At 38.8% G+C, this 24,936-nt stretch overlaps 1 protein-coding gene across 2 annotated transcripts in view; it reads left to right on the forward strand.

The window, feature by feature from the left end:
* The window catches only part of txlnba (taxilin beta a), a 28,199-nt gene extending 4,720 nt beyond the window's left edge, over nucleotides 1–23,479 (forward strand). Inside the window, exons 3-10 of one of the 2 annotated variants that reach the window (XM_081377805.1) lie at nucleotides 1,816–1,907; nucleotides 2,384–2,554; nucleotides 8,021–8,215; nucleotides 10,485–10,604; nucleotides 18,743–18,817; nucleotides 20,776–20,868; nucleotides 21,382–21,477; nucleotides 21,556–23,479. In XM_081377805.1, the coding sequence (XP_081233931.1) occupies nucleotides 1,816–1,907; nucleotides 2,384–2,554; nucleotides 8,021–8,215; nucleotides 10,485–10,604; nucleotides 18,743–18,817; nucleotides 20,776–20,868; nucleotides 21,382–21,477; nucleotides 21,556–22,731 (2,018 nt within the window). In that variant the 3' untranslated portion in view covers nucleotides 22,732–23,479. Of the gene's footprint in view, nucleotides 1–1,815; nucleotides 1,908–2,383; nucleotides 2,555–8,020; nucleotides 8,216–10,484; nucleotides 10,605–18,742; nucleotides 18,818–18,870; nucleotides 18,946–20,775; nucleotides 20,869–21,381; nucleotides 21,478–21,555 lie in introns of both variants that reach the window. The other variant, XM_081377804.1, reaches the window with a different exon arrangement.
* Nucleotides 23,480–24,936: the final 1,457 nt, after the last annotated feature.

Consider the following 24,936-nt stretch of genomic DNA (forward strand, 5'->3'; position numbering starts at 1 on the left):
TGTGTGCGCATGTGTGTTTGTGTGTGTGTGTGTCTGTGCATGTGGATTTGTATGTGTGTGTATGGGTGTGTGTCTGTGCGTGTGGATGTCAGTGTGTGTGCATGCTTGCGTTTGTTTGTATTCCTGCATGTGTGTGTGTGACAGTATCATCCTAAACCAGCAACCCTTCGCTCAACAGCACCATCTACAGGCCGATGAGTGTACAGTCACTAAATGTGCACATAAATGAATTTATTTTATACCCCCCCATGAATGAAATTCTACGAAACTTAGCATACCCCCAGAGGATGTCAAGTTAATCATACACATGAAATATGGTGCAGTTCTGAACATCTCCACTGAAGATAGGGGCGATTAAAGCAGAATAATATTGCATTTTCATTTTTTATGGGAGGGGCGCAAATCACAAATGAGTGATTATGGGCTAGGTTGATGTGGGCCCTTAAGACCAACATACCATAAAAATTTCTTCATCCTCGGTGCCACGGTTCAAAGTAGTTATTTAGGAAAAACTGCATTTTTTGGGTTTGGGGGGGCCCAGCGCAGGGGGGGGAGTGGCCCCCGGGGACCAAACGAAATTTTTCCGTAAAAGTCTAGTGGGGCTAAATGCCCACCAAATTTCATGTTCCCCGGTGTTTCGGTGTCCCTGGTATTGTTGACGGAAAATTCAGTAGATTGACGGGAAAAAAAAACTAAAAAACTTTGACAATCGATTATGGGCTAGGTTGATGTGGGCCCTTAAGACCAACATACTTTGCAAATTTCTTCATCCTCGGTGCCACGGTTCAGGTAGTTATTTAGGAAAAACTGCATTTTTTGGGTTTGGGGGGGCCCAGGGCGGGGGGGGGGGGAGTGGCCCCCAGGGACCAAACGAAATTTTTCCGTAAAAGTCTAGTGGGGCTACATGCCCACCAAATTTCATGTTCCCCGGGTATTTTCGGTGTCCCTGGTATTGTTGACAGAAAATTCAGTAGATTGACGAAAAAAAAAAAAAAAAAAAACTTTGACAATCCCTATATGACCGCTTTCGCTAGCTACGCTAGCGGCGGTCATAATTACTCCTGAACAGCAATGCCATAGGAATATACAGAGCGACTGCAAAAACGGAAGTTCAAAGACAATATTCTAAAGATGGCGGCACCCTTGTTTCTCTGGTGCATAAGGTCTATAGACCTTATGTAGCCCCGCCCCTTTTCAGCGCAGCGCTCGTTGTCTTTTGACTTCCGGTCTATATTTTCACAGACATTTCGCGTGTTTATTAATAAACGGCTCGTTTTAAAATCTTCCCGGTCGACTGACATTTGTAAAGTCATCTGCTTTAAACATTACATTCCTCATGATAACTTTCGTTAACTTTACATTAAGTAAATCCACTTTAAAAGCTAATTACTCCTGGACAGCAATGCCGTAGACATAATACAGAGCGACCGCAAAAACCGAAGTTAAAAGACAATATTCTGAAGATGGCGGCACCCTCGTTTCTCTGGCGCATAAGGTCTATAGGTTAACGGTGCTTTAATGATGTTTTTTTTTGTCATTTGGAAGCTTTCTATAGAAACAAAGAAAATTATAAAGGTTTGGAACAGCATGAGAAAGAACAAATAATGACAGAATTTTCATTTTTGAATAAACTATACCTTTAAGGCTCCAGAGCCTTGTTTGCTTTTCTCAACCATTTTATCATGTAGTAAAAATGATCACGCTGTGATTTCACCACTTCTGCCATTGATTTATTTTGAAGCTTGCGTGCAGAACTTGTGGGCTTCTGCTCATCTTTCCATTTTCTGATCTGAACATAAAACGCTTGTCTCGTAGGTAAAGAGGCTGCATCCTTATTGCAAAGTCTGAACAAGCTCGGCTCACCAGAAGAGAAAGTGGAGATGGTGTTGAGGAAATACACTGAGCTGGTGAGTATCCAGACCTGAGAGAGACAGTTTTCACTACCGACAACAACAATGCATAGAGGACAGTTAAGAGGAAACAAACAGAACACAAACCGGATTGACACAGAGAGAAAATAAAAGAACTCCTGGTGTGATGTTAAGAGTGGTTTCACTGATACTGCGATGACCTAAATATACGGCGCCCCGGGCTGAATAAGCGAGTCTGAACACAAGGCCATAAGCCACACAAGAAAGCCACAACACTCTCTTCAATTTCAGAACACAGAGATAACGGCAGGGACACATAAAGCTGAAAGTATGACAGAAGTTTATGTGGGAAAACTGAAAAGTCTGTATCCTGTCATTCCAAAATCCTCTTGAGGACATCCGAAAAAACAAACAGACATTATTTAAAGCACCTTTAGACCAGCCAGAGGTGTTAATGCGGTGCATAAGATGATGTATGGATCACACCTTTGTGTTTTGTGCATGTTGGGCAGGTGGAGGAACACAGGACTGAGAAGAAACAGCTGGAGCAGCTTCAGCAGAAACAGGGTCTTCTGGTCAAGCACAGAGATCAGCTTCAGTTCGAGCACAGTCGTGCCATCCTGGCCCGCAGCAAGCTGGAGATGCTCTGCAGGGAGCTTCAGAGACATAACAGGACACTGAAGGTGAGAACACTCTCTACTGACAGCTCTCTACAAGAAATCAAGTTGTGATAGAAAGTTAGGTTACGTTATTGCATTTAGATGAAAAGAAACAAATGAAACAAACTATATATGATAAGAAACGTACATTATTTCTTTTAGAAAAAAATAAACATGCATATTACCATAATCCATTTAAAAGTTTCGGGGTCAATAATTTTTTGGGGGAAAAACTAGTTTTAAAGCAAGGATGCGTTCAATTGATCAAAAGTAACAGTAAAGACATTTATAATCTTACAAAAGATTTCTAAAATGTATACAAAAATGCATCACTGTTTTCATTAAATATTAAGCAGCACAACTTCAGCATTGATAGTAATAATGTTTCTTGAGGACCAAATCAGAATGAATAAAGACAATGAGCAAAAAGCCCACTGTTGAATTTTTCCATTCCTAAACTAAAAAAATATATAATTACAAGTCAAATACTTACTTGAACATGATATAAGATATGAGATAAGAACCATTCACTTAGAAAAGAAAAGCCATCTGACTGGTATGTAAAGCGTTTTGTTTTTATGTGCATTCAGGGGTGTTTTCATCTGAATTAGATAACACCGCAGAAATAGACCTTATAGCAACTTCTTGTTTGCCATGTTGGAGATTGTTGAGCTTGACTTGTTGTCCTGTTATCTTGTTACTCAGTTTTTTGATTGCTGAGATTGAGTCGACTCAACTTCCTTCTGAGAAAACTGTGTCTTTGAGCCCAGTGGGACATTACTGTGTCTCTGCCTCGATCAGACACTGACTTCTCAGACTCAAAGCGCTGCTGACAGGTCACTATGACAAGAGGGATAGTGTTACCGAGCTTCAATGGCATTTGCCCTTCTTTTATAAATCAAAAGTCAAAGAGAATGTGTCACTGGCTCAAATCACTGCAGAGGCCATGGCCTCCTGTTCTGCTGTTCTGTTGGTGCTGCTAGAGACTATATACATCCCAATCCCAGATTTTTTGGGGGGTGAAATCTGCTGTATTCGGAATAAAAGATTTAATGCAGTTTGATTTGCAAATGATTTTCCATATTTATTTAAATTAGAGCTTTTACTAAAAAATAAATAAAAATAATATGCACCTGTGAGATGAAGACTCCATTAATATTAGTAGGCAAATAAAAGCTTACATTTGAGATCACATTTTGAAATCAAATGATTAGCTCAGGGAATCAGACTTTTGATTCACTAAAATGAACCATCTCATAACAGTTGTTAACAAGGGTATCAAACTTTACTGGTCATGTTGTATTTTTTGATTCACTAAAAATAGCTTGTTCAAAAAAATCATTCGCTTGGACTTCAATGGTAGCACTGTATGCTTTTGACTTATTAAAAAGAACTGACCCAGAAGAGTCTTTCGTTTTCGATTCGAACTGTATCGCTTGCGCTTTATGTGTTTGGAGTCAAAAGAAACAGCTTTAACCAAGTGTTAACAAAGGAATCAGGCTTCACTGTTAGCGCTGTATGTTTTTAATTCACTATAAGAAAAGGTTTATAAGTCATTCACATGAGAATCACACTTCACTGGTCGCCGAATACAGGGAGCACTTTCAAAATAATTTGCTTGTTTATGCATGTAGTAATCTGAGGGTACGTTTACATGACAGCGAAGTCTTCCTTTTCGTTTTAAGTGTACAGACGACAATGTTGTCAAAAATATCCCCGCTCACACGGATCAGCAAGAACGGTTAAAAATGCTGTATTAAACATGCCAGGCCTAGCCTAGAAATCTAGACTCACCCTAGCGGCAGCAAAATGTATTTTGCAGCCAGGGTAGTCTAGCAACTCTCCGTTGACTTTCGGAGCTGTAAAAACCTAAATTGGGTCAGGCCAATCACATCGTGTATAGAATAGGCGGGGCGGGCTTAACATAATGACGACAGAGTTGCGACGGTTCCCTGCTACTTGAAAACAAAGAAGAGTTGCTGCTTCTGGCGAACAGTCTTTCAAAACAGCTTTGTCCGCGACTCTGGAGGACTTGGAGTTACGTTTTTCTTTGAGAAAAGAGCAAAGAACGGCACTTAAGTCATTCTTAAAAAAGGAAGATGTGTTCGTAGTTTTGCCGGCCAGATTCAAAAGTTGAATCTATCAACTAACGTTAGCTCCGCTGTTGGGAAAACGCTCTGGTTGGTTGAAGCGCTGTCCTATTGCGTGCAGAGGGAATTTGAAAGACAGCCGTTTATCCCGCCCCTCGGATTGAGCCATGTCTATGGTGAGTTGATGTAGGTCTGGCTTGCCAGGCTATGCCAGGCCAGTAGTTGGTGGAAAACTTTGTGCCTATAGACTGAACTCGTAATGCATGATGTCACCGTTTTCACAAATTTGCGTTTTTGTAGTCTACACGTTTTAGTTGACAACGATGTCATGAAAAACGGCACCTCAAACTCTCTGCACTGCAGAGTTTAGCTCCAACCCTAATTAAACACATCTGATCCAGCTAGTCAAGGTCTTCAGGATGCGTGATTTCCCACCCTCAGCTAATTTCATTGGTTAAGGTTAGGGTGAAAGGTAGGGTTAGGGTTTAGTGTTTAGTGTAGGCAATCAGCACTGTGACATGACCAATGAAATCTTTAGAATCGGCTGTGGGGTGGAATTTCGGATTACTAGAAACTTCCAGGAAGGTGCGTTAGAGCTGGTTGGAGCTAAACTCTGCAGTCTGCAGGCCCTCCAGGAGCTGAGGTTATGTCCGATGTAAACGGTCCAGAATATTAAGAGCTGCAACCTAATTTGAGAAGGCCTCTCTCAGCTCAGTTTCCATATTTGTTATTTTACAAAAACTATTCAGCACATGAAATGCTCCCAGTTGTCGGCTATAGTGGTCCACTCATGCCTTTTCACTCTGCCAAACAATTATGTTGCCTTCCAAGAGACAATTTCACCTCCGTTCGGTGAATGTTTACGTAATATGAAAGATGTTATGAATCTTGTGAAAGCACCTGGAGCAATTTTCTCTGCAGTTCAGCAACTGATTTCAGTCTATTTGTACTATTCAATGAACAGGTGCTGGTGGAAGTTGAAAGAAAAGGGAGCGGTTTCCGTCCCAGCATTCATACAGACAACTTTTTTTCTGTTTTGGCAATCGCAACTTTTTAATCATACAGTTTTGCCTTTTTTGTCTCTCAATTATGAGATTATATCTCACAAATCAGACTTTTTTTCTCACAATTGTGAGATTACGAAACGCAATTGTAAATTACAAACTCATAATTGCGTGTAGCCTACATCTTAGACCAGGGTAGCACATATTTAATTGAACTTAACTTTAATATTAATTTTAAGTATATTTCTGAGAAGTACATAAAAAGTAGACTGAAATGATACTTTATTATTTTTAGTTGAAAAGAAGTATACTTATAGCACACTTGAATAAACTTCTTTTTTGTAAGAGTTTTTATCTCACATAGATATAACGTGCAATTTTTTCTCTCACAATTGAGAGTTTATGTCTCTCAATTCTGACTTGTTTCCTCAATTCTGAGTTTATATTTTTATTTTTATGGGGGGGGGGGTTGTACTCCATGGCGGAAACCGGCTTCCATAGTAACGTGACTCAGAGAGGAGCTTTCTAATCATGTTTGTTTTTTTGTTTTCGTTTTTTTGTCCTCCTCCAGGCACTGAAGATATTAAACTCTTGCACTAATATGAACTCTAGACTGCATGTCTTTGGAAGTTGATGCTATCCCTCTCTAGAGGCTGGCTTTGACCTTGTTCTCTCCCCAATCAATTTTATTCAAACATTATAGAAGCCATTAGTGAGCAGGTCAGAAAAGAACATCTAAGCCCTGTGTGTAGGTGCGACTCTCGGCTATGATGACAGTAAATTACATTTAATCTGGGGTCATTTCCCTTGTGCTCACGATTCACCTCCCTAATGAGCTTGCGTATTGGTAGAACAGCTTCACCTTTCCCAGATGGGAGCTTGAGACTCATGCCATGTGTAAACACAGGCAAGCAAACAGCTTCAGCCCTTGAGAGGAACGCTGCATGCTTGGATTCCTTACGATTAGCTGAGTCAGGAAGCCGGCGTCTCTGAAACAGGAGCTCATGTTTACCGAGCGCACACATGGGATGGCAGACGTCCAATCCGAGATACTAAAAAAAGATGATGTTGTTTATCTCGTTCCGCAAATCTAGATTTTTAGAGCATGATATGACATTAACACCATTTGATTATTAATATGCTCGCCCTTCACACTCAGCCCTTGTAAGGTATAGTGCAGTTCAAAGATGACCTTTTTGTAGGTGCTGTGGAGTAACGGTTAGTGCACCTGCTTTGGACATGTTGAGCTATGGTACTCATGTGGACCACTCAGGTTCAAGTCCAGCCATTCCCTCTATCACTTCAATTTACAGTCATTCTCCACTATATCAAATAATGTTGTGAAAGCCACTTCCAAAAGGTTGTTCCTTAATCACATATAACAAAAAAATAATACATTTAAATCACAGATTTTTTTTTTTATATGAAGGTCACATGGCAACTGCCTTACATTTTTTTTAACCATGCTTACTTGTTTGCTTTTTCTCAAATGCCTTTTATATATATATTATTGCTTTACTGTTAAAACAATCCCAGACAAAGATTTTTAATCTAGGCTAATATGAAAATTTCATCATGGAAATATTAGAACATTATAATTATGTTTTTCAATTACTGAAATCTCAATATCAATAATTTTGACAAACAAACAATAAATAAATGAATAAATAATGAAAATGTAAATTTATTTAAAAAAAAAACTTTACACATATGTCCATTAGTTGTAGTGTAATTTCCATAACAACCAATAATTTTGTCTCTTATAAAGTTTTATTAAAAAATGTGTCATGTTTAGTGTTATTTTAGTATTATTTATACACTATTATGTTTTTATTATTATTTTAATAAGCTTTTATTTTTCTATTTAGTTTTCATTTTCATTTTAGTCATGTCATTTGTATTAGTTTTTTAATTAGTTCCATTTAGCTTTAATGAAATATTATTTCAGTAATTATAGTAATTCAAATTTAACTTTAAGTTTGTTTTTTAAGTTGAAGTTTTTCATTTAATATTTATATTTTATATTATTTCAGCTTTATTTCAATTAACTAAAATATTTAGTGTACTAATATTTTAGTTTCAGTTTTATGAGGCAAGAAAACAAACAAAAACAAATAAAGTCAAGTTAAATATTGCTCTTGTCATTTCTAATCATGATTTCAGATAATACAAAATATTACTTAATTATATGTGCTGAAGCTACATAAAATGCCAACTATGAAATAAGCCTTAATAGGAGTCAAGCATTTTATTCCACAAATGTTTATAATGTAATATCCACCACAGAATGCTATCAAAGACAATACATAATTTGCCCATCTCACACTAGATCTATTGCTTTCATATCTTAAGGCTACATGTTTCCCACACGTTTCCTTCTCTCTTTCTCCCCGCAGGAGGAGAGTCTGCAAAGGATGCGGGAGGATGAAATGAAGCGGAAGGAGATCAGCACTCATTTCCAGAGCACGCTGGTGGACATTCAGTCTCAGATCGAGCAGCACAGTAACCGCAACAACAAGCTGTGCCAAGAGAACAGCGAGCTGGCCAGCAAACTCAAGACCATCATAGAGCAATATGAGCGGCGAGAGGAGGTATCCACACGCATTATATTAAACACACAAGACTATACAAATCTGGACTCATAAAATCCAGTCTGGAAATCTATTAAATCCACAACAGGTTCACCTTTCATCTGCATAACAGAAGCTCCTGCCACACATCATTGTGCCGTTTACACAGGCAGTGTGAATACTGTAACCTGTTAATATGGGCCCATAAATAAATATGTGCTTGTGGTGTGAAGCAGACCGAAAACCTGTGCAGCCAGTGTATACAGCGAAAGCCAGCAAAATGAATTGACCATTTCAAACACCCCAATATCTAACACATCTGTCAAAGCGATTCAGCCACAAATCCATTTAAAGCTGCACCCCCAAGGTATGGCCAAGATTAGATTTGGTACAAGTATGTGTGCACCAAAAGTGATTGTAATACATTTGAAAATGCATCGGGTTGGATTTTGTTCTGGTCTACCCAAAAATTTACCAAACTTAGCCAATACACTACTGGTTAAAAGTGTGGAATAATTAATATTTTGTAGTCATTAAAGTCTCTTATGCTCTCCAAGGCAAAAATACAGTAAAAAACAGTAATATTGTGAAATATTATTACAAATTCAAATAACTGTTTTCTATTTTAATATATATATATTTTTTAAATTATTTATTCCTGTGATGGATTATTCCAAAGCTGAATTTTCAGCATCATTACTCCAGTTTTCAGTGTCACATGATCCTTCAAAAATAATTTTGATTTGTTGTTGAATTAACATCAATTATAATTGTTACTTAATTATTAATAATGGTGAACCATGTTTAAACTGTGATAAAAAAAATATCTGGATATTTTGATTAATAAAGTTCAGCATTTATTTAAAATATAAATCTTTTGTTACATTAATGCTGTCAATGATCAATTTAATGCATCCTTGCTGATTAAAAGTTTTAAATTATTGTTCTTTTTTTAAAGAATCTTATTCCAAACATTTGGATGGTAGCTTGTCACAGTTTTCATAAAAAATATGAAGCAGCACAACTGTTTTCAACATTGATAATAATGAGAAATGTTTCTTGAGCACCAAATCAGTATATTAGAATGATTTCTGAAGGATCATGTGACACTGAAGACTGAACTAATGACTTCTGAAAATTCAGCTTTACAGGAATAAATTACATTTTACAATATGATTTTTTTTAAACTAATACTATTTAACAATTTTACTGGATTTTTGATCAAATAAATGCATTCTTGGTAAGCTTAAGAAACTTCTATTAAAAAAAAAAAATTAATCATAATAATTCTGAACTTTTGATGGGTAGTGTTCGTACATGGGCATTTTTAGGGATGCGTCATTTAGAGTTTGAAACTGCCAGAGCTGTAATTTCACAACATGAGCCAGAGGAATCTACACCCTAACACTTTCTAAACCTGCTATATTCACAGCCAATACTTGATTTTTTTGACTATGACTTAGTGATTTACGCCCGGTTTGACAGTGAATATTGCACCTTGTAGAACACTCTTGTATTCTGTATCTAATCACATGAGGATCGGCCTGTGGAATGACAAGCCTGATGTGAGGGGAAGTTAAGATCAATCTGTCATCCTGATGGGTACCACAGAGACTGCTCACACGCAGCTGTGTGTTGGGCTAAATCAGACCCTGTCTGTCGGGCAATCATTTAAATGACTCAAGATCAAATTGTGCTGTGTGTCTCTACTGCCCTCGCCTGGCTGAAGTAGAGACATGAATCAAACTCAATGTGATTTACACAAGAAGAAGAACATGGAACAACATCCACCAACTGCCATTTTATCTGTAAAAGAATGATTGACAACCAAAGCTGTTCCAAGAACAACAAAGGATGTTGATCCTGGAAAATGTTCTGGTTGTGAGGTGTATCATTATGATATAGAGACAAAAAAATGTCATTGTTAAAATGTTGTAAGCTACTGTTGACTGAGGCAGATAAAGGTTTATTTCTAAGAAGAACTGTCTACCGACCAAAGCTGGAAAAACAAACACACAACGATACAATTCCATAGATGCCCTGTTTTCAATTCCAGATATCTATTTAAAAGGTTCCACATGCATGTGGTTTTATACAAAAAGACGTTAAAATGAGTCACCCATCTTTCTTTTGAAAATAGTTGTTAGTTTTAGAATAAAAAAATATATAAAATTTTACGAAACATTTTAGGGGTAAAATAAAATATTTATAATCAATAAAATCATTTAAGCATATATGACATGTTTCCTTTAAGTCTAAATAAATACTCGTCCTTGTGTTTTTTATGCAGACTTTAGAGAAGATCTTCAAACACAGAGATCTACAGCAGAAAGTGTCTGATGCCAAGCTGGAAGAAGCCAACATACTACTCAGACAAGCTGAAGAGAAGCACAAGAGAGAGAAGGAATATGTAAGACACACAGACACAGATCTCCTGCTCTGGCTCTTCAGGTTTGCCTCGAGTAAAATGAAGAGCAGACAGATTCATTTGCATGTGCTTACAATGAATTCCTTTACAAGCAGGGTCTAAAATTAACAATCATCAAGTGCCAAATGCAAGTATGGGGGGTAATTTTATAAGGAACTGCATAACATATTAAGTCAATCTATACGAATGATAGTCTGACCTTTGCTGATAACTGACATGATGATTGTGTTATTCAAATTGAGCTGTCAGCTATATAAAAAAGTATTTTAAATTCATTATTGTGTTAGATGAGAAAAGCATTAAATAGACATTACAAAAAGCTTTAGAAAGTTTTTTTTTTTTTTATTCAACATAATTTATTATACATAAACCTTTAAGGCTACAATGTGGCCATGGCATTTTGTTTTTCTGAAGCTTCATCTGAAGTGGCATTTACATATATTTACACAGACTGTTTATTTAATGAAGCTCTGAGGTGGTGTGAATATGAATGAAAGATTAAATGATACTCTAAATATGAAACTAAAACCACCAGGTGGCGGCAAGTCACTGTCTTAATGAGTGAGTCATTCAGTCTTTCATTCAACTGATTCATTCAAACGGCCGATTCATTCAGGAATGAATCAGTGACGTCGTTATGAATGGCAGGGACGTCGTTAGGCCTATTTTAGGGGGGCTGCTGAAGCTACCCCAAAATGTTCCTAAGCCCCCCTAAATGGTAATAATAACAACAATAACAATAACAATTCGATTTATCAATAACCGTATTCTCGTTCATATTTAGACGCAACAAATTATATATATCCAGCTACAAAAAATAGCCGAAAAGTCGGAAGTTGGACAGAAGTAGGCTACAGAGTCCTAACAGCTGCCAACTCTCACGCATTCATCGTGAGACTCACGCGATTGACACTTTTCACACGCTCTCACGCCACACATCCATTTTCTCACGCACAGAAAAATCGCGAAGCAAAGAGTACACTCAGATTCTGTCAATTTTATTACTAAATTCAAACAATAAATACCGTTTTGGCGCTTGTAAATGTTACGTGTCAAATCCCTACCGCACGTGAACCGATCATTTCTACTAGCTAATATTAAATAAACACGAACACTGTTGAAAGATAGAGTAGTAGGCTACAACTTACCTAAATGTATATTCCTCATACATAATTTCAATAAATCAGTGTTTTTTATCAGCGTGAAGAGGTCAATAACATAGCTGGAGAACAATTATGTCACATTTACCTCAGGAAAGCCATTTAATGAACATAATATAGGCTATAGCACGTAGTTGGCAAGAAAAAAAAGAGCTATAGAGAGTATTTTGCTAAATATGTGTTCTATATTACATATTTATTATATTTCTACTTATATCATTAGGCTATATAAAGTTGTTGTTATATTATAATATAAAAAAACGCATTATATTTATTTGAGTTATTTTTAACCTTAAATAATACTACCAGCTGATAGGGCTGTCTGTATGTCTACAGCATTAGGTGAGTTGTTTTTTTTCTTGAGAAAAATTAACGCCTATCTTGACAGGTCCGTAGCCAGACTATTGAAAGGGGGGGTCCTTTTTTTCAAAAAGTGGACCTTTTTGCAGTTTTTCTCGTACTTTTGTATTTTGTTTTTGTATTTAAATTGTGTAAAATTTCCTGTGCCCTGGGCATCAAGAGTCAAGGCCCCGGCGTAGTTAGGGTGGTTCGGGGGCATGCTCCCACGAGAAAATTTGGATTTCTCTGATCTACATATGTGCAATTTAGGACTTTTGAAGGCCAAAAAATTATAAAAAAAATAGGCTAGCTTTAAAACCTTATCATTAGATTATTTGTCAATACCTCTCCTCATCTTCATATTTCTTTTTCTCTCAGTCTTCTTATCCTGGCCTATTTCTTCTCCTCCTAAAGGTGAACTTTGTCTTTTCATTTTCCTCTGTGTCAGTGACGAAAGTAGGCTCAACTGATATACGTTTTATGAATAATTTTCTTAGAAAAGTTAATTTAGGCTACTCAAGGCTAAAGCTGTAGCCTAAGTCAGTATTGACATTAGGAACCTTCTGCAAGCTTTGGAATTTGAAAACGTCTGTTTTTAAATGTTAAAAGTAATTTTAAATAATGCACATTATATACTACGTGCATCGTGCGCTGTGGAAACGCGTCAAACCCGCGTGAACCCGCGTAGATGCACTGTATGCAGTGAAGACTGTAAAGTGTTTGATAACTTTATTAAATTTCTGTGTATTTCCTCCTACTTGTCAGTGCCCCTTAGATGTCATCATGTGCCCCTGAGCCAGGGGTGCCGCCAGAAATTCTGGGCCCTATGGAAACCAAAATTTCTGGGCCCCCTACATTTTTTACAGATAAAATTTAACCCAATAAACATGCCCTGTATACTTTAAAAAAGATACTTAGCACATTGCGTAGTTAAAATGTCTAAAGATGAGTACAAAGCCTACAAAAACAAGAAAAAAAAAATTATTTATACAAATTTGACTTATAAGTCAAACACACACGTAATAACCATATTATTTATATTGGCCTATTTGGTTTTCATAATATAAAATATTAAAATATCTATTTTGTAAACTCCTTATAGCCAATGGTTACTACAGACACATGTTTTATTCGGTTTTTTATATTATTTTTTTCTGGGGCATTTTATTCATATTAAGAACGTCAAGTTTGACATAATCGATGCGTTTTTTCGTATCCGTCATTCTGTGGCTCTGTCAAAACACCATTCAAACCCTTGGATGCGAAAAACGCAGAAAATCGAACCCGATCCGAATTATTATTATTTATTATATTTTTTTTTGACGCACGAAAGTTTCGGAGGCAGTGTGGTAGTGTGATTGACCTAACGTGAGGTTGTATTTATTTTTTAACGTGCTAAAATATCGGACGCGAATTTCGCACGGAGGAAGGAGGACGTGGGTGTGCAGCAGCCGCTGAATCTGTTAGTCAGGTCCGAATCTTCAAGATTGTGTAACCCTGTAGGCATTTTTGAGGAAAAGTTGTTATACCACATTTTTAGAAAGTTCAATGTCTCCTGAATAAGGATCCATCGTATAACATTGAAATAAGGGTCCCATTTTCTTGTAATTGTCATTGAAACAATAGGTGCATTATTCAAAGCCAAAACACTACAGGTGGATAGGGTAAAAATTTTAAGTTATAGATATCACCATAAAACCTTTCCAGTTTTTCACTTACATAGAGACAGACATTTTTTGTATTACAAGTTTTCTGAAATGTCATGTTTACATATGCAAATGAGGCATACCAGTATATATATATATATATATATATAATTCGAGGGGCAGGCATACCAGTGCGCGGTTCCCCCTTTCGGGCTAGCCCTGTCTCTTCGCGTCTTCACAAAGGTTGTCGAGGCAGCCCTTGTTCCTCTCGACGACTGGCTGATCCTAGCTCACTCTCGAGACAAGGTTTGCGAACACAGGGACCTAGTGCTGCGGCACCTAGCTTGTCTGGGCCTTCGAGTCAACTGGGAGAAGAGCAAACTCTGCTCCGTGCAGAGGATCTCTTTTCTCGGTATGGAAATCGACTCGGTCGCCATGTGCGTGCGCGCGCAGTCACTGCTAATTTGCCTTCGTCAGTTCGAGGGCAAGAGTGCGTTTCCACTGAAACTATTTCAGAGGCTCCTGGGGCATATGGCATCCGCAGCCGCAGTAACGTCGCTCGTCTTGCTTCATATGAGACCGCTTCAGCTTTGGCTTCGCGATCAAGTCCCGAGGTGGGCATGGCAACAAGGCACGCTCCGAGTCCCAGTGACTGCCTTCAGACCTTCACCCCGTGGACGAACCTCAGTTTTCTATGGGCTGGAGTGCCCATAGAACGAGTTTCCTGGCATGTTGTTGTATCAACAGATGCCTCCATAATGGGCTAGGGCGCCATGTGCAATGGACATGCTGCCGCAGGCTCCTGGACAAGACCCCAGCGCCTTTGGCATGTCAATTGCCTCGAGTTGCTGGCTGTACGTCTCACCCTGCACTGCTTCTGTGCGTTGCTCAGGGGTCAGCACGTATTAGTCCGATCAGACAATACCGCCACAGTAGCGTACATCAACCGACAAGGTGGTCTGCGCTCCCGCCGTATGTCGCAACTCGCCTGCCACCTCCTCATATTGAGTCAGAAGCATCTGAGGTCGCTTCGAGCCATTTATATCCCGGGAGACCTGAACCGTGCCGCTGATATGTCTCGGTTTCGGCCTCTCGCTGGAGAATGGGGACTCCATCCCCAGTCGGTTCATCTGATTTGGGATCAGTTCGGGGACGCACAGGTAGATCTGTTTGCCTCCCACGACTCTTGCCACTGTGACCTGTTTTATTCCCTGACCGAGGGCACGCTCGGCACGGATGCACTGGCGCACAGCTGGCCGCGGGGCCTCTGCAAGTATGCGTTTTCCCCCAGTGAGCCTTCTTACGTAGACTTTGCGCAAGATCAGGGAGGACGAGGAGCAGGTAATTTTGGTTGCCCCGTATTGGCTCAACCGCACCTGGTTCCAAGAACTAGTACTCTTCGCGACAGCACCTCCCTGGCCAATTCCTCTGAGAAAGAACCTGCTTTCTCAGGGACGGGGCACCCTATGGCACCCTCGTCCCGATCTTTGAAACCTCCATGTGTGGTTCCTGGATGGGACGAGGCAGGTTTGAGTACCCTACCACCAGCGGTGGTGGCTACCATCACTTCCGCTAGACTAGAGCATCGTCCACGAGACATGCCTATGCGTTGAAGTGGAACCTCTTTGTCAACTGGTGTTCTTCTAAACTTAAAGAACCCACGAAAGGCCCGATCAGTGTCGTGCTTTCCTTCTTGCAAGAAGGGTTGGAGCGAAGGTTGTCTCCCTCCACCCTGAAAGTGTATGGTGCCGCCATTGCCACACATCATGATGCAGTTGATGGTAAGTGCATTGGAAAGCACGACCTGATCATCAGTTTCCTGAGAGGAGCGAGGAGACTGAATCCTCCTCGCCCTCCTCTCGTTCCCTCTTTGGACCTCTCTGTGGTTTTAACTGCCCTGCAGAGTGCTCCCTTTGAGCCTCTGCAATCAGTGGAGCTTAAGTTCCTGTCAATGAAAACAGTGCTCCTGGTTGCATTGGCCTCCATCAAGAGGGTAGGGGACCTGCAGGCATTTTCGGGTGACGAAGCGTGCCTGGAATTTGGACCGGCTAACTCTTACGTGATCCTGAGACCCCGGCCTGGATATGTGCCCAAGGTTCCCACCACACCCTTTCGAGACCAGGTGGTGAACCTGCAAGCGCTGCCCTTGGAGGACGCAGACCCAGCCTTGGCACAGCTCTGTCCAGTACGCACCCTCCATACTTACATAGACAGGATGCATTGTTTCAGGACTTCAGACCAGCTCTTTGTCTGTCATGGTGGGAAGCTGAAGGGAAAGGCTCTCTCCAAGCAAAGGTTGTCTCACTGGATAGTGGACACCATTGCTTTGGCTTACCAGCAGCAAGGTCGACCATGCCCCCTTGATGTGACGGCCTGCTCCACCCGGAGTGTGGCATCCTCTTGGGCTCTAGCGCATGGCGCCTCGCCAACAGACATATGTAGATCTGCAGGCTGGGCGACACCTAACACGGCCTCTGGGCAACCCCCACGTGTGTAGTCCACTGTAAGCCTCTCTGAGCATGTGTCTTTCCCTCGGCAAGCTACCTTGCCACCCCTGGGTTTGAAATATTCCACCTGCAGCTGGACACCCCAGTGATTCTCAATATGCAGCCCCCTGGGGTCATGTGTATTCCAAGTCCCCCCCTTCGGGCTGGGCATAATTGCATATTTCCACTGATATATGCTTCCCAGTGTACCTTGGCATAATTCCAGCAGCCATTAAAAACTATCCCTTTCATGTTAATGTTGTTTTTTCATTGTTTACATGTTTAAATATTCTGAGAATGCATAGTTTTAGTTCTAATGTTTAATGTTTAAACTGCAACAAATGCATTAAAACTTTTTTTTTTTGGCAGCCATTTTGTTTTTATTGTTTATGCCAAAACAGTGATGTTTACAACTTGTTATACGGCAGAAATGGATTCAGCACCTAAAAATCATATAGAAACAACACTTGAAGTACTTTTCCTCAAAAATGCCTACTGCATCTTATCCAGGGCTATTTATCTATTTTGGGACCTGACTATGTGTAACGTTAGCTATTTTTTACAGTCTATGGTGTAGAGACATGATAACCCAGAGATGTTATTATTGTTGGATGTAAATCATAATTCAGTAATTATTTTACTAAGCTAGCTAGATAAAAGCAGGTCATGTAGCAACAAAAGTTTTGGAATACAGGAATAGGGCAAGATACCTTTCTTTTTGAAAAACTGTGTGACATACTGTCGACTTCGGCGTTCTCTGTCTTCTCTTTCCTTTCCTTTTTTGATGCCCTAACTTTTGATGTGACATGCCTGCGTGTGTCTGCGCTGCATCATAGCAAGTGCAATAAGCAAGAGACGTTACACTAGCGATCGTAGCTCGGACAGAGCAGGTGGAATGAACCATTGTAAGGGGGAGGGGTGTGACTGAAACAGTAAATACATTATTTGTTTTTTAAATATTAAATCTATGGTCAAAACGGACAAAATACACATTTAGTTGCATGAGGGGCCCTAGCACATTTAATGTATGTATAAAAAAGAGAAAAGCAATAAGAAAAGAAAAAGGGGGTCTGCTCTTCTGGGCCCTAAATCAGCCTGGGCCCTTAGAATCGTCCTAACCTTCCACCCCTTTACGGCGCCCTTGCCCTGAGCAAGTGACCAGTTGCCCTAATGGTTAATCCGGCCCTCACCTGCCATGTCTATAGGCTCGCTTTAGGGTTATAGCCTACTATTATTATTTTTTACAGTCTATGGTTATAGCCTACTTTCCGCGACTGCGCAACTGGGTTAGGTTGCCAGGTTGAGGTGACAAATGGGTTGAAATTGTATATGGTGTGTGGATTGTGTGAATATAATGCATTTAATACAAGATCTGGCAACTGGTCAACATTAGACAAACATATTGGTCCGATTATACATTAAAGGTGTTTGGGCCATGCAAATTACGGGAGTTTCCCGGGAGAAATAACAAACCGGGAGGGGTCCGGGAGATAGGGCTAAAAACGGGAGAAACCCGGGAAAAACGGGAGTGTTGACAGGTATCCGCGGCACACACACACAAGTCCAGCTACAATAATCATATTAATTTGAAACGTCAACCCAGAATATTTGTCACTAAGCATTGATTAAAACAATGATGACAATAATCACATAAAAAAAAACAAAAAAAAAAAAACTTAAATTCTGGACCTTTGGCCGTGAGGGGGGGTTCGTTCGAACCACCCGAACCCCCCTTGCCTACGGGCTTGCTTGAGTACCTAATATTTATCCAGATGAGTCAATATTAAATCAAATTACAATAATTTAATTTAATTGAAATGATAAAAAAGCGTAGCTTACCAGAAATTGTACCATGCACCATAAAATTTACATATAATTTTACACTTATGCTATACTAAAGCCTGAAATGGGCACTTTTTGTGACAGCAACCCGATCATTTTTGATCAAAGGTGTGGCTTAACTTCAGTATTTGAACTAAAATCAGTATTCTTATGATTGCGCTGAACATTTCTGACTAAGTTCAACAAACATTAAATTACTTACTCATAAACTTAAAAAAATAATTAATAAAAATGTAGGTGTGACGGGGTTGAGACTAGGGTAACAGGGTTGAAGATGGTAACGGGGTTGAAGAGAAAAATACAGCTAAATATATACATACTTGTTTTTTACTCAAATTCACTGTAAGATTTTCTATAGACTCAAGTTACAAATACCCTGGAGGCTAAGCCCACCCGTCTTCCAATCCTAGTGACGTCCCTGATGAATGGGTTACTGAATCATTGGCTCACTCGGTTCATTAAAAGCCGCGGATTGATTCAGTAATGAAACACTGCTGTGGGTTTTGAGCAAAAACAGACAATGTTGACAATATTGTGTCTTAATTTTCTCAAGTGTGTCAATAAGTTCATTTTGGATCCTAACTGTTCAATGTTTTAATGAAACTGGAAAGTGCCACATGTTAACATCTCACCATTTATTTTGTTAGTTGCTTAGAGATGCAATTGAAAAAACAAAGAAATGCTACACAATGAGGGAGCAGGAGTTACAGATGAAGAAACAGGTAATGGCGAGTTCTTGGTCTCACCTGTTTGTGTGTGTCTTGTGTTTAACCAGTTACTCACTCAGGCTGCAGAGTGGAAACTACAGACTAAAGAGCTGAAAGAGCAGCACACAATCATGCAGGCTCAGGTGAATATCTACCGCTGTGGCATTACCCACAATCCCGCTCTCTCTCTTCTCTAGCTGTGGCGTTTCTCTCGTTGAGCTGTGTGACAAACCACAAACAAATTTATATTTAAAAGGCCATTTACAGTGCTCATGCATATCCATTAGGTACAAATGCATTAAATACACTTCAGTTGAGTACATTTCAGTTGAGATGGATAGATAAATTACAGAAAAAAGCAGAAGAGCTTAAAATAAACTTTTAAGTGCTTAAAGAAAAAATGTACCCAAAAATGAAAATTTGGATTCATTATTTACTCACTCTCATGTCGTTCCAAACAGGTATGAATTCCTTTCTTCGGTGGAAATCAAAAAGAGAAATTTTGAAGAATATATTGATTGCTTTTTTTTATGCAATGATAATGAACAGGAATGAGGTTGTCTACAGCTACAAAAGTATCATAAAAGTGTTGCAATGAATTTTTTTATTTTTTAACATATTTTATAACAGATAAATCATGCAGATACTGATGCATTTTGTAATGTCTCTGAATTACCACATAATGAGCTAATTATGGTGATGACTATATGAAGACTTCCTCCATCTCATCGCTCTACAGTAACAACACAAACAGAAATACATTATGTCAGTAAATTATTATAGTTCACAAGTGCCTAAACACTAAATTAGACCTGGATTAATTGATTCACCACTGCTGTTGTGAATATGTACATGTAAGTAATGCTTTACACATTAAACACAGAGTCATTGCAGAAGTGCTCATTTATTAAAGCTTTGTGTTTTTTGAATGGAACATTTGCCTTGACTAATTAAAGATGGAGTGCATATAAAGTGCACACTGCGAAACCCGATAAGTTCGGAATACTCAAAACATTCATGGAAATCGATTAATTCAAAACATTTAAGTAAACTAATTAACTTAAAGATTAAGTTAGTAGAACTTTACCATTTTATTTTGTACTACACAAACATGTTAATTACAATTTAATTGAAATATTGGATAAACTATATTCAGTTTGTTTACATTAATATCATATTTAACTAGTAAGCAACAACACACTTGCATGTGCTAATGTACATACTTGCATGTACTGTACATAGTTCATCAACATGCAGTGTATATAGCTTGCAGCCCATCCATGACCTCACCACAGGCTCTACTCTTCACCACAATGGTAACCCTTCAAACCTTCAACATAACAGAAAACCCTGCAACATAACTGAACATTAAACTCTAACACATCTCTCCCTATATTAATATTGTGCAAAACCCCCCACTTTATTTCAACATTTTTTCTCCTTATACAGTCTGATGCAAAGCATGCAGAGGAACTAGAAATATGCTGCAACTCAGTTTAAGTTCAGCTTAATACAATCAGATTTTGAGTTCATGTAACTTTTTTCTATTAAGTAGAATGAATTTTCAGTAATATTTGAGTGAAATGAACTCATTTCATTTAATTAATTTAAACTGTTCGGTTAACAGTGCAGTTGCAACATCAGTGATTAATTACGATTATTATCTTTACATTAGACCTGAATGAATGAATGAATGAATGAATGAATGAATGAATGAATGAATGAATTTTACAAAGCAAAGAACAAATTTGGAACTGATTTGGACTGTTGGATTCTAGACCTGTGAAAAACTTGACGTCTTTTCCCAGTGTGTAAATAATAAGATCAATATATTGAATGATAAGGAAGGCCAAGCTGATGCAGTATAAATGTTAACATTCTTGATCATGCATGTTTCTCTTACTGTACATGGATTTAGGCATTATTTTCCAAAGATTTTCAGAAGGAGGCTAAGTCTAATTCTTTTTTTACAGATTGTGTTGTACTCGCAGAAGTTTGATGAGTTCCAGAACACATTAGCAAAAAGCAATGATATATACGCCACTTTCAAACAGGAGATGGATAAGGTTTGTTGTGTTGCACACATTTACAGTCTGAAGCCGACAATTAATAGGAAAACCAAGCAATAAACGACATCTTAGTTTTAATTGGTAATTTTTCTTCCAGTACAAATATTTAATCATACTTGAGAATATTACTTGAGAAGCAACACTGCATAAGATATTAAGACTTTTTTCCACATAATGTTTTTTTAAAAGTGTATTTTGTCTCTTTGTACTGTCAGTTTTTTCCCACTTGTTTATACTTAAAACAACTGAACAAATCTGCCAGTGCAGTAAGACAAAATACACTCTCACATTAAAGATACATCGTCTGAAAACAGTCTTAATATCTTATAGTGTTGTGTCTAGCTCATGTATCTTGCTTCAGGGATTTTTAGATATTTCAACAGGGAAAATTAGACAAAAATGCTTGTTAGGAATAGGATTTTTTTGTTGTTGTGAACAGTTTTAAGTGTCTTTGTCTATTTTAAGGCATATAACTCTTACAAAACGCTGATCACATTTCCATTTTAATAGATGACAAAGAAGATGAAGAAGCAGGAAAAGGAGTCAAGCACATGGAAGACCCGGTTTGAAAGCTGCAATAAAGCTCTAGTTGAAATGATTGACGAGGTAACTCACACACACATGACCTGTCAGTATTTGAGCATTAGCTTTGCACTTACTAACTGGTTAACTCAACTCCAACAGAGATCAGAAAAGGCCAAAGAGTTTGAGCTCTTCACTTTAAAAATCGACCGTCTGGAAACTCTGTGCCGAGTGCTGCAGGATGAAAGAAAAGGTTTGTACAACAAGATTAAAGAAATACGGCATTCAGAAAAGGAGACCTTAGCACCTGCGGTGGACATACCCCAACTAGATGATCTTCCAGAGCTCGATCAAATTCCTATCCCGGCTCTCAAACCCGTGTTCACCGCAGAGATGGAGAGGCTGCGAGTGGAACAGGCCCGCCTGCAGGATTTTGCAGCCTCCTTGATAAGTCCCATAACAGATGATGCTGGAGAATCGGATAGTGAGGAAGAGGAGACAGCACAAGAGGAGACAGCACAAGAGAATCCAGTGATCACTGAGACTCCCCAACTTGAGTCCATTGAACCAACGGAAAAACAGGAATCAACACAAGAGGAACCCTCTACTGCAGAAGAAAACAAACCCGAGATTGTTACTGTAAACGAAAAGAAGCCATTAGAACCAACAAATCCTGAACCAGCCAACCCTGAGACGGAATCCAATCTTCCTGAAGAGCCTCTACAACCAGAGATCACAGAAAAACAGACAGAAAAACAAGAGTCTGCCAAAGAGGAACCAAGCCAGGAAAAGGTGACAGTCGAAGAGGAATCCACTCAGCCAAAGCCTGTCATGAAAGAAGAGGACAAAGATGAAGCTGTTAAACCTGAGCTACCTGAACCAGAACCACCCAAACAAGAGCCCCTCAAAGAGGAGCACGGTCAGAAAGGGATCGAAGAGGAATCCACTCAGCCAAAGCCTGTCATGAAAGAGGACAAAGATGAAGCTGTTAAACCTGAGCTACCTGAACCAGAACCACCCAAACAAGAGCCCCTCAAAGAGGAGCACGGTCAGAAAGGGATCGAAGAGGAATCCACTCAGCCAAAGCCTGTCATGAATGAGGACAAAGATGAAGCTGTTAAACCTGAGCTACCTGAACCAGAACCGCCCAAACAAGAGCCCCTCAAAGAGGAGCACGGTCAGAAAGCCGCAGCTGCATCTGAGGAAGCCAAAGCTCCTCAGACCAAACCTAAGCCCCCAAAATCCCAAGAGGCCAAAGCAAAGGCCAGCAAAGCCCAGCCTAAAAAACAAGGTTCTGCCAAAAAGAAAGGTCCTGCTAAGGGGCCGAATAAAAGCTAAGCCGAAATGCTTATGCTTTTTATAATTTCTAGATCAGTTTGTTTGACAAGTGTTTTGCCGTTAACGAGTTACAAGTTATACAGAAGATGACAGACACGTTCCTTTAAGAAAGTTTTATTCAAGGATGAATTCCTAGCTTATCGAGTGCAATATGGACTTTTTTCAACTTGTAATACTTTAAGTACCCTCAAATAAACATCTACAGTTCCTAACCCTACATAATGTTCTCTTTCACAAAGACTTTGGTTATATGACGAAGTTAAACACAAAGCAATGTGTGAAAAAGGCAACAGCAAAAGGCTGTTTTTTTGTTTGTTTGTTTTTTTCTGGAGAAAAAGTTTGCCAGGGTGTTTCTGAAAGAGATTTACGTCACTTTCAAAGGAGATGGAAAAGGTTTGTTGCATTGCACACTTTTAGAGTCTGGAGCAGACAACTACCGGTAATAAGCATCAATTCATTGATTCATCCATCCATTCATCCATCCATCCATCCATCCATCCATCCATCCATCCATCCATCCATTCATCCATTCATTGATTCATCCATTCATCCATCCATCCATCCATCAGGTAATAAGAAAACAATGGGGTGGGGGGGTGATTTTTAATTTGTCTTTTTTATTTATTTACTTGTTTTCCAGTAAAATCCTTGAAACATTTTACATTTTAAATTTCAGAACTTGTGTAGTTAGACATACAAGTTAATAAAATGCAAAGCATTGTGTGAAATAAAGATATTTTTTGTGATATTTTAGAATATTACTATGCAGTTGCTATGGCAAGGTGGTTACTAGGAATTGCTAGTTGGATGCTATGCTATTCTGGGTCGTTGCTAACTGGCATAAGTCATTACCGGTATAGTCTCATCCCATGGAGATATTCCTTTAACGCAAAAGAAGACTATGGGATTTTTGAGTGATTTATTGTTAGGCAGCATTCAAACAATAAATACCGTTTTGGCGCTCTTCAATGTGACGTGACAGATGGCTAGCTGTTGCCCCCTCATGTGAACAGATCATCGCTACCGCTTCACTATTACTTACAGCGCGAAATAAACATGAAATAACATCAGAAGAAGATACAGTACAACTTAATGAAATGAATCATGTCTCATGTAATCGCTAAATCAGTGTTTCAACCGCGGAAAGCTGTCAATAAAACAGCTTGAACGTCACATTTACCTCAGAAAAGGCATTCAGGACCAATAGTCGATAGTCAGCTAGAAAAATAACTATAGAGAAGCGTGTTTTGCTTTATGTACCATTAGGCTACATATTTACTGTTTTTCAATATTTGTTTGAATCCGTCTTTTTTATTTACAACCACCGTTTAAATGTTAATATATATAAAAAAAACGAATTGAAGTAGAAACATAACTATGTAATTATATTATAACGTTATAATAATAATAATAAAGTTATCTAAATATTAGTTAACTTAACCTTATGTTATAGTAATGTACCAGCTAACTCCCTGTATAGTTGAGCATTAGTTGGGAGATTTTCTTTTCTTGGTAGAAGTTGCCATGTAGCCTACTGCATGTACGCGATTCGGTTGAATCGGAATTGAATCGTGAAATTTATGTCAACTAGTGCAAAATGCCCGTGCAAAATCAGTTTTTGTGTGTGTTTTTTGTAATTGTTGGTTTGGTGTGTTTGAGTGCTCATTGTTACAATTACACAGCAAAAGTTCAGTGACATTTTTATTTGTAGGCCTACATGGTAGAAAGCACACAGTGAACTCCGAGAAAACGCTATGCTTGAGCAAACAGTTTGTGAATAGGCTTCTACAAATGATGCCCGTAAAGAGACTGTGAACGCATTGAATAGGATATGTTTAGTTGGTGAATAGCATAGGCTACTATTACACAGTAGCGATAACGTTAGGCGCACCAGAATGAAATATAGTATTCAGAAGTAGCTGACTTACAGATTCAGTTAACATCCACAAATGAATAAGCGCGTCGATTCAAGGAGCAGTGCAAAGTGCCCGTGCAAAATCAGTTTTTGTGTGTGTTTTTAGTAATTGTTGGTTTGGTGTATTTGAGTGCTCATTGTTACAATTACACAGCAAAAGTTCAGTGACATTTTTATTTGTACATGGTAGAAAGCAAATACTGATACTGACATAATGACATACAATAAATGTGGAAAATTTAACTACACGATTCAGGGAGCAGGATACACTGTGAACTCCGAGAAAACGC

Source organism: Scardinius erythrophthalmus (genome assembly GCF_964197995.2).
Source record: "Scardinius erythrophthalmus genome assembly, chromosome: 11".
Lineage (NCBI taxonomy): Eukaryota > Metazoa > Chordata > Actinopteri > Cypriniformes > Leuciscidae > Scardinius > Scardinius erythrophthalmus.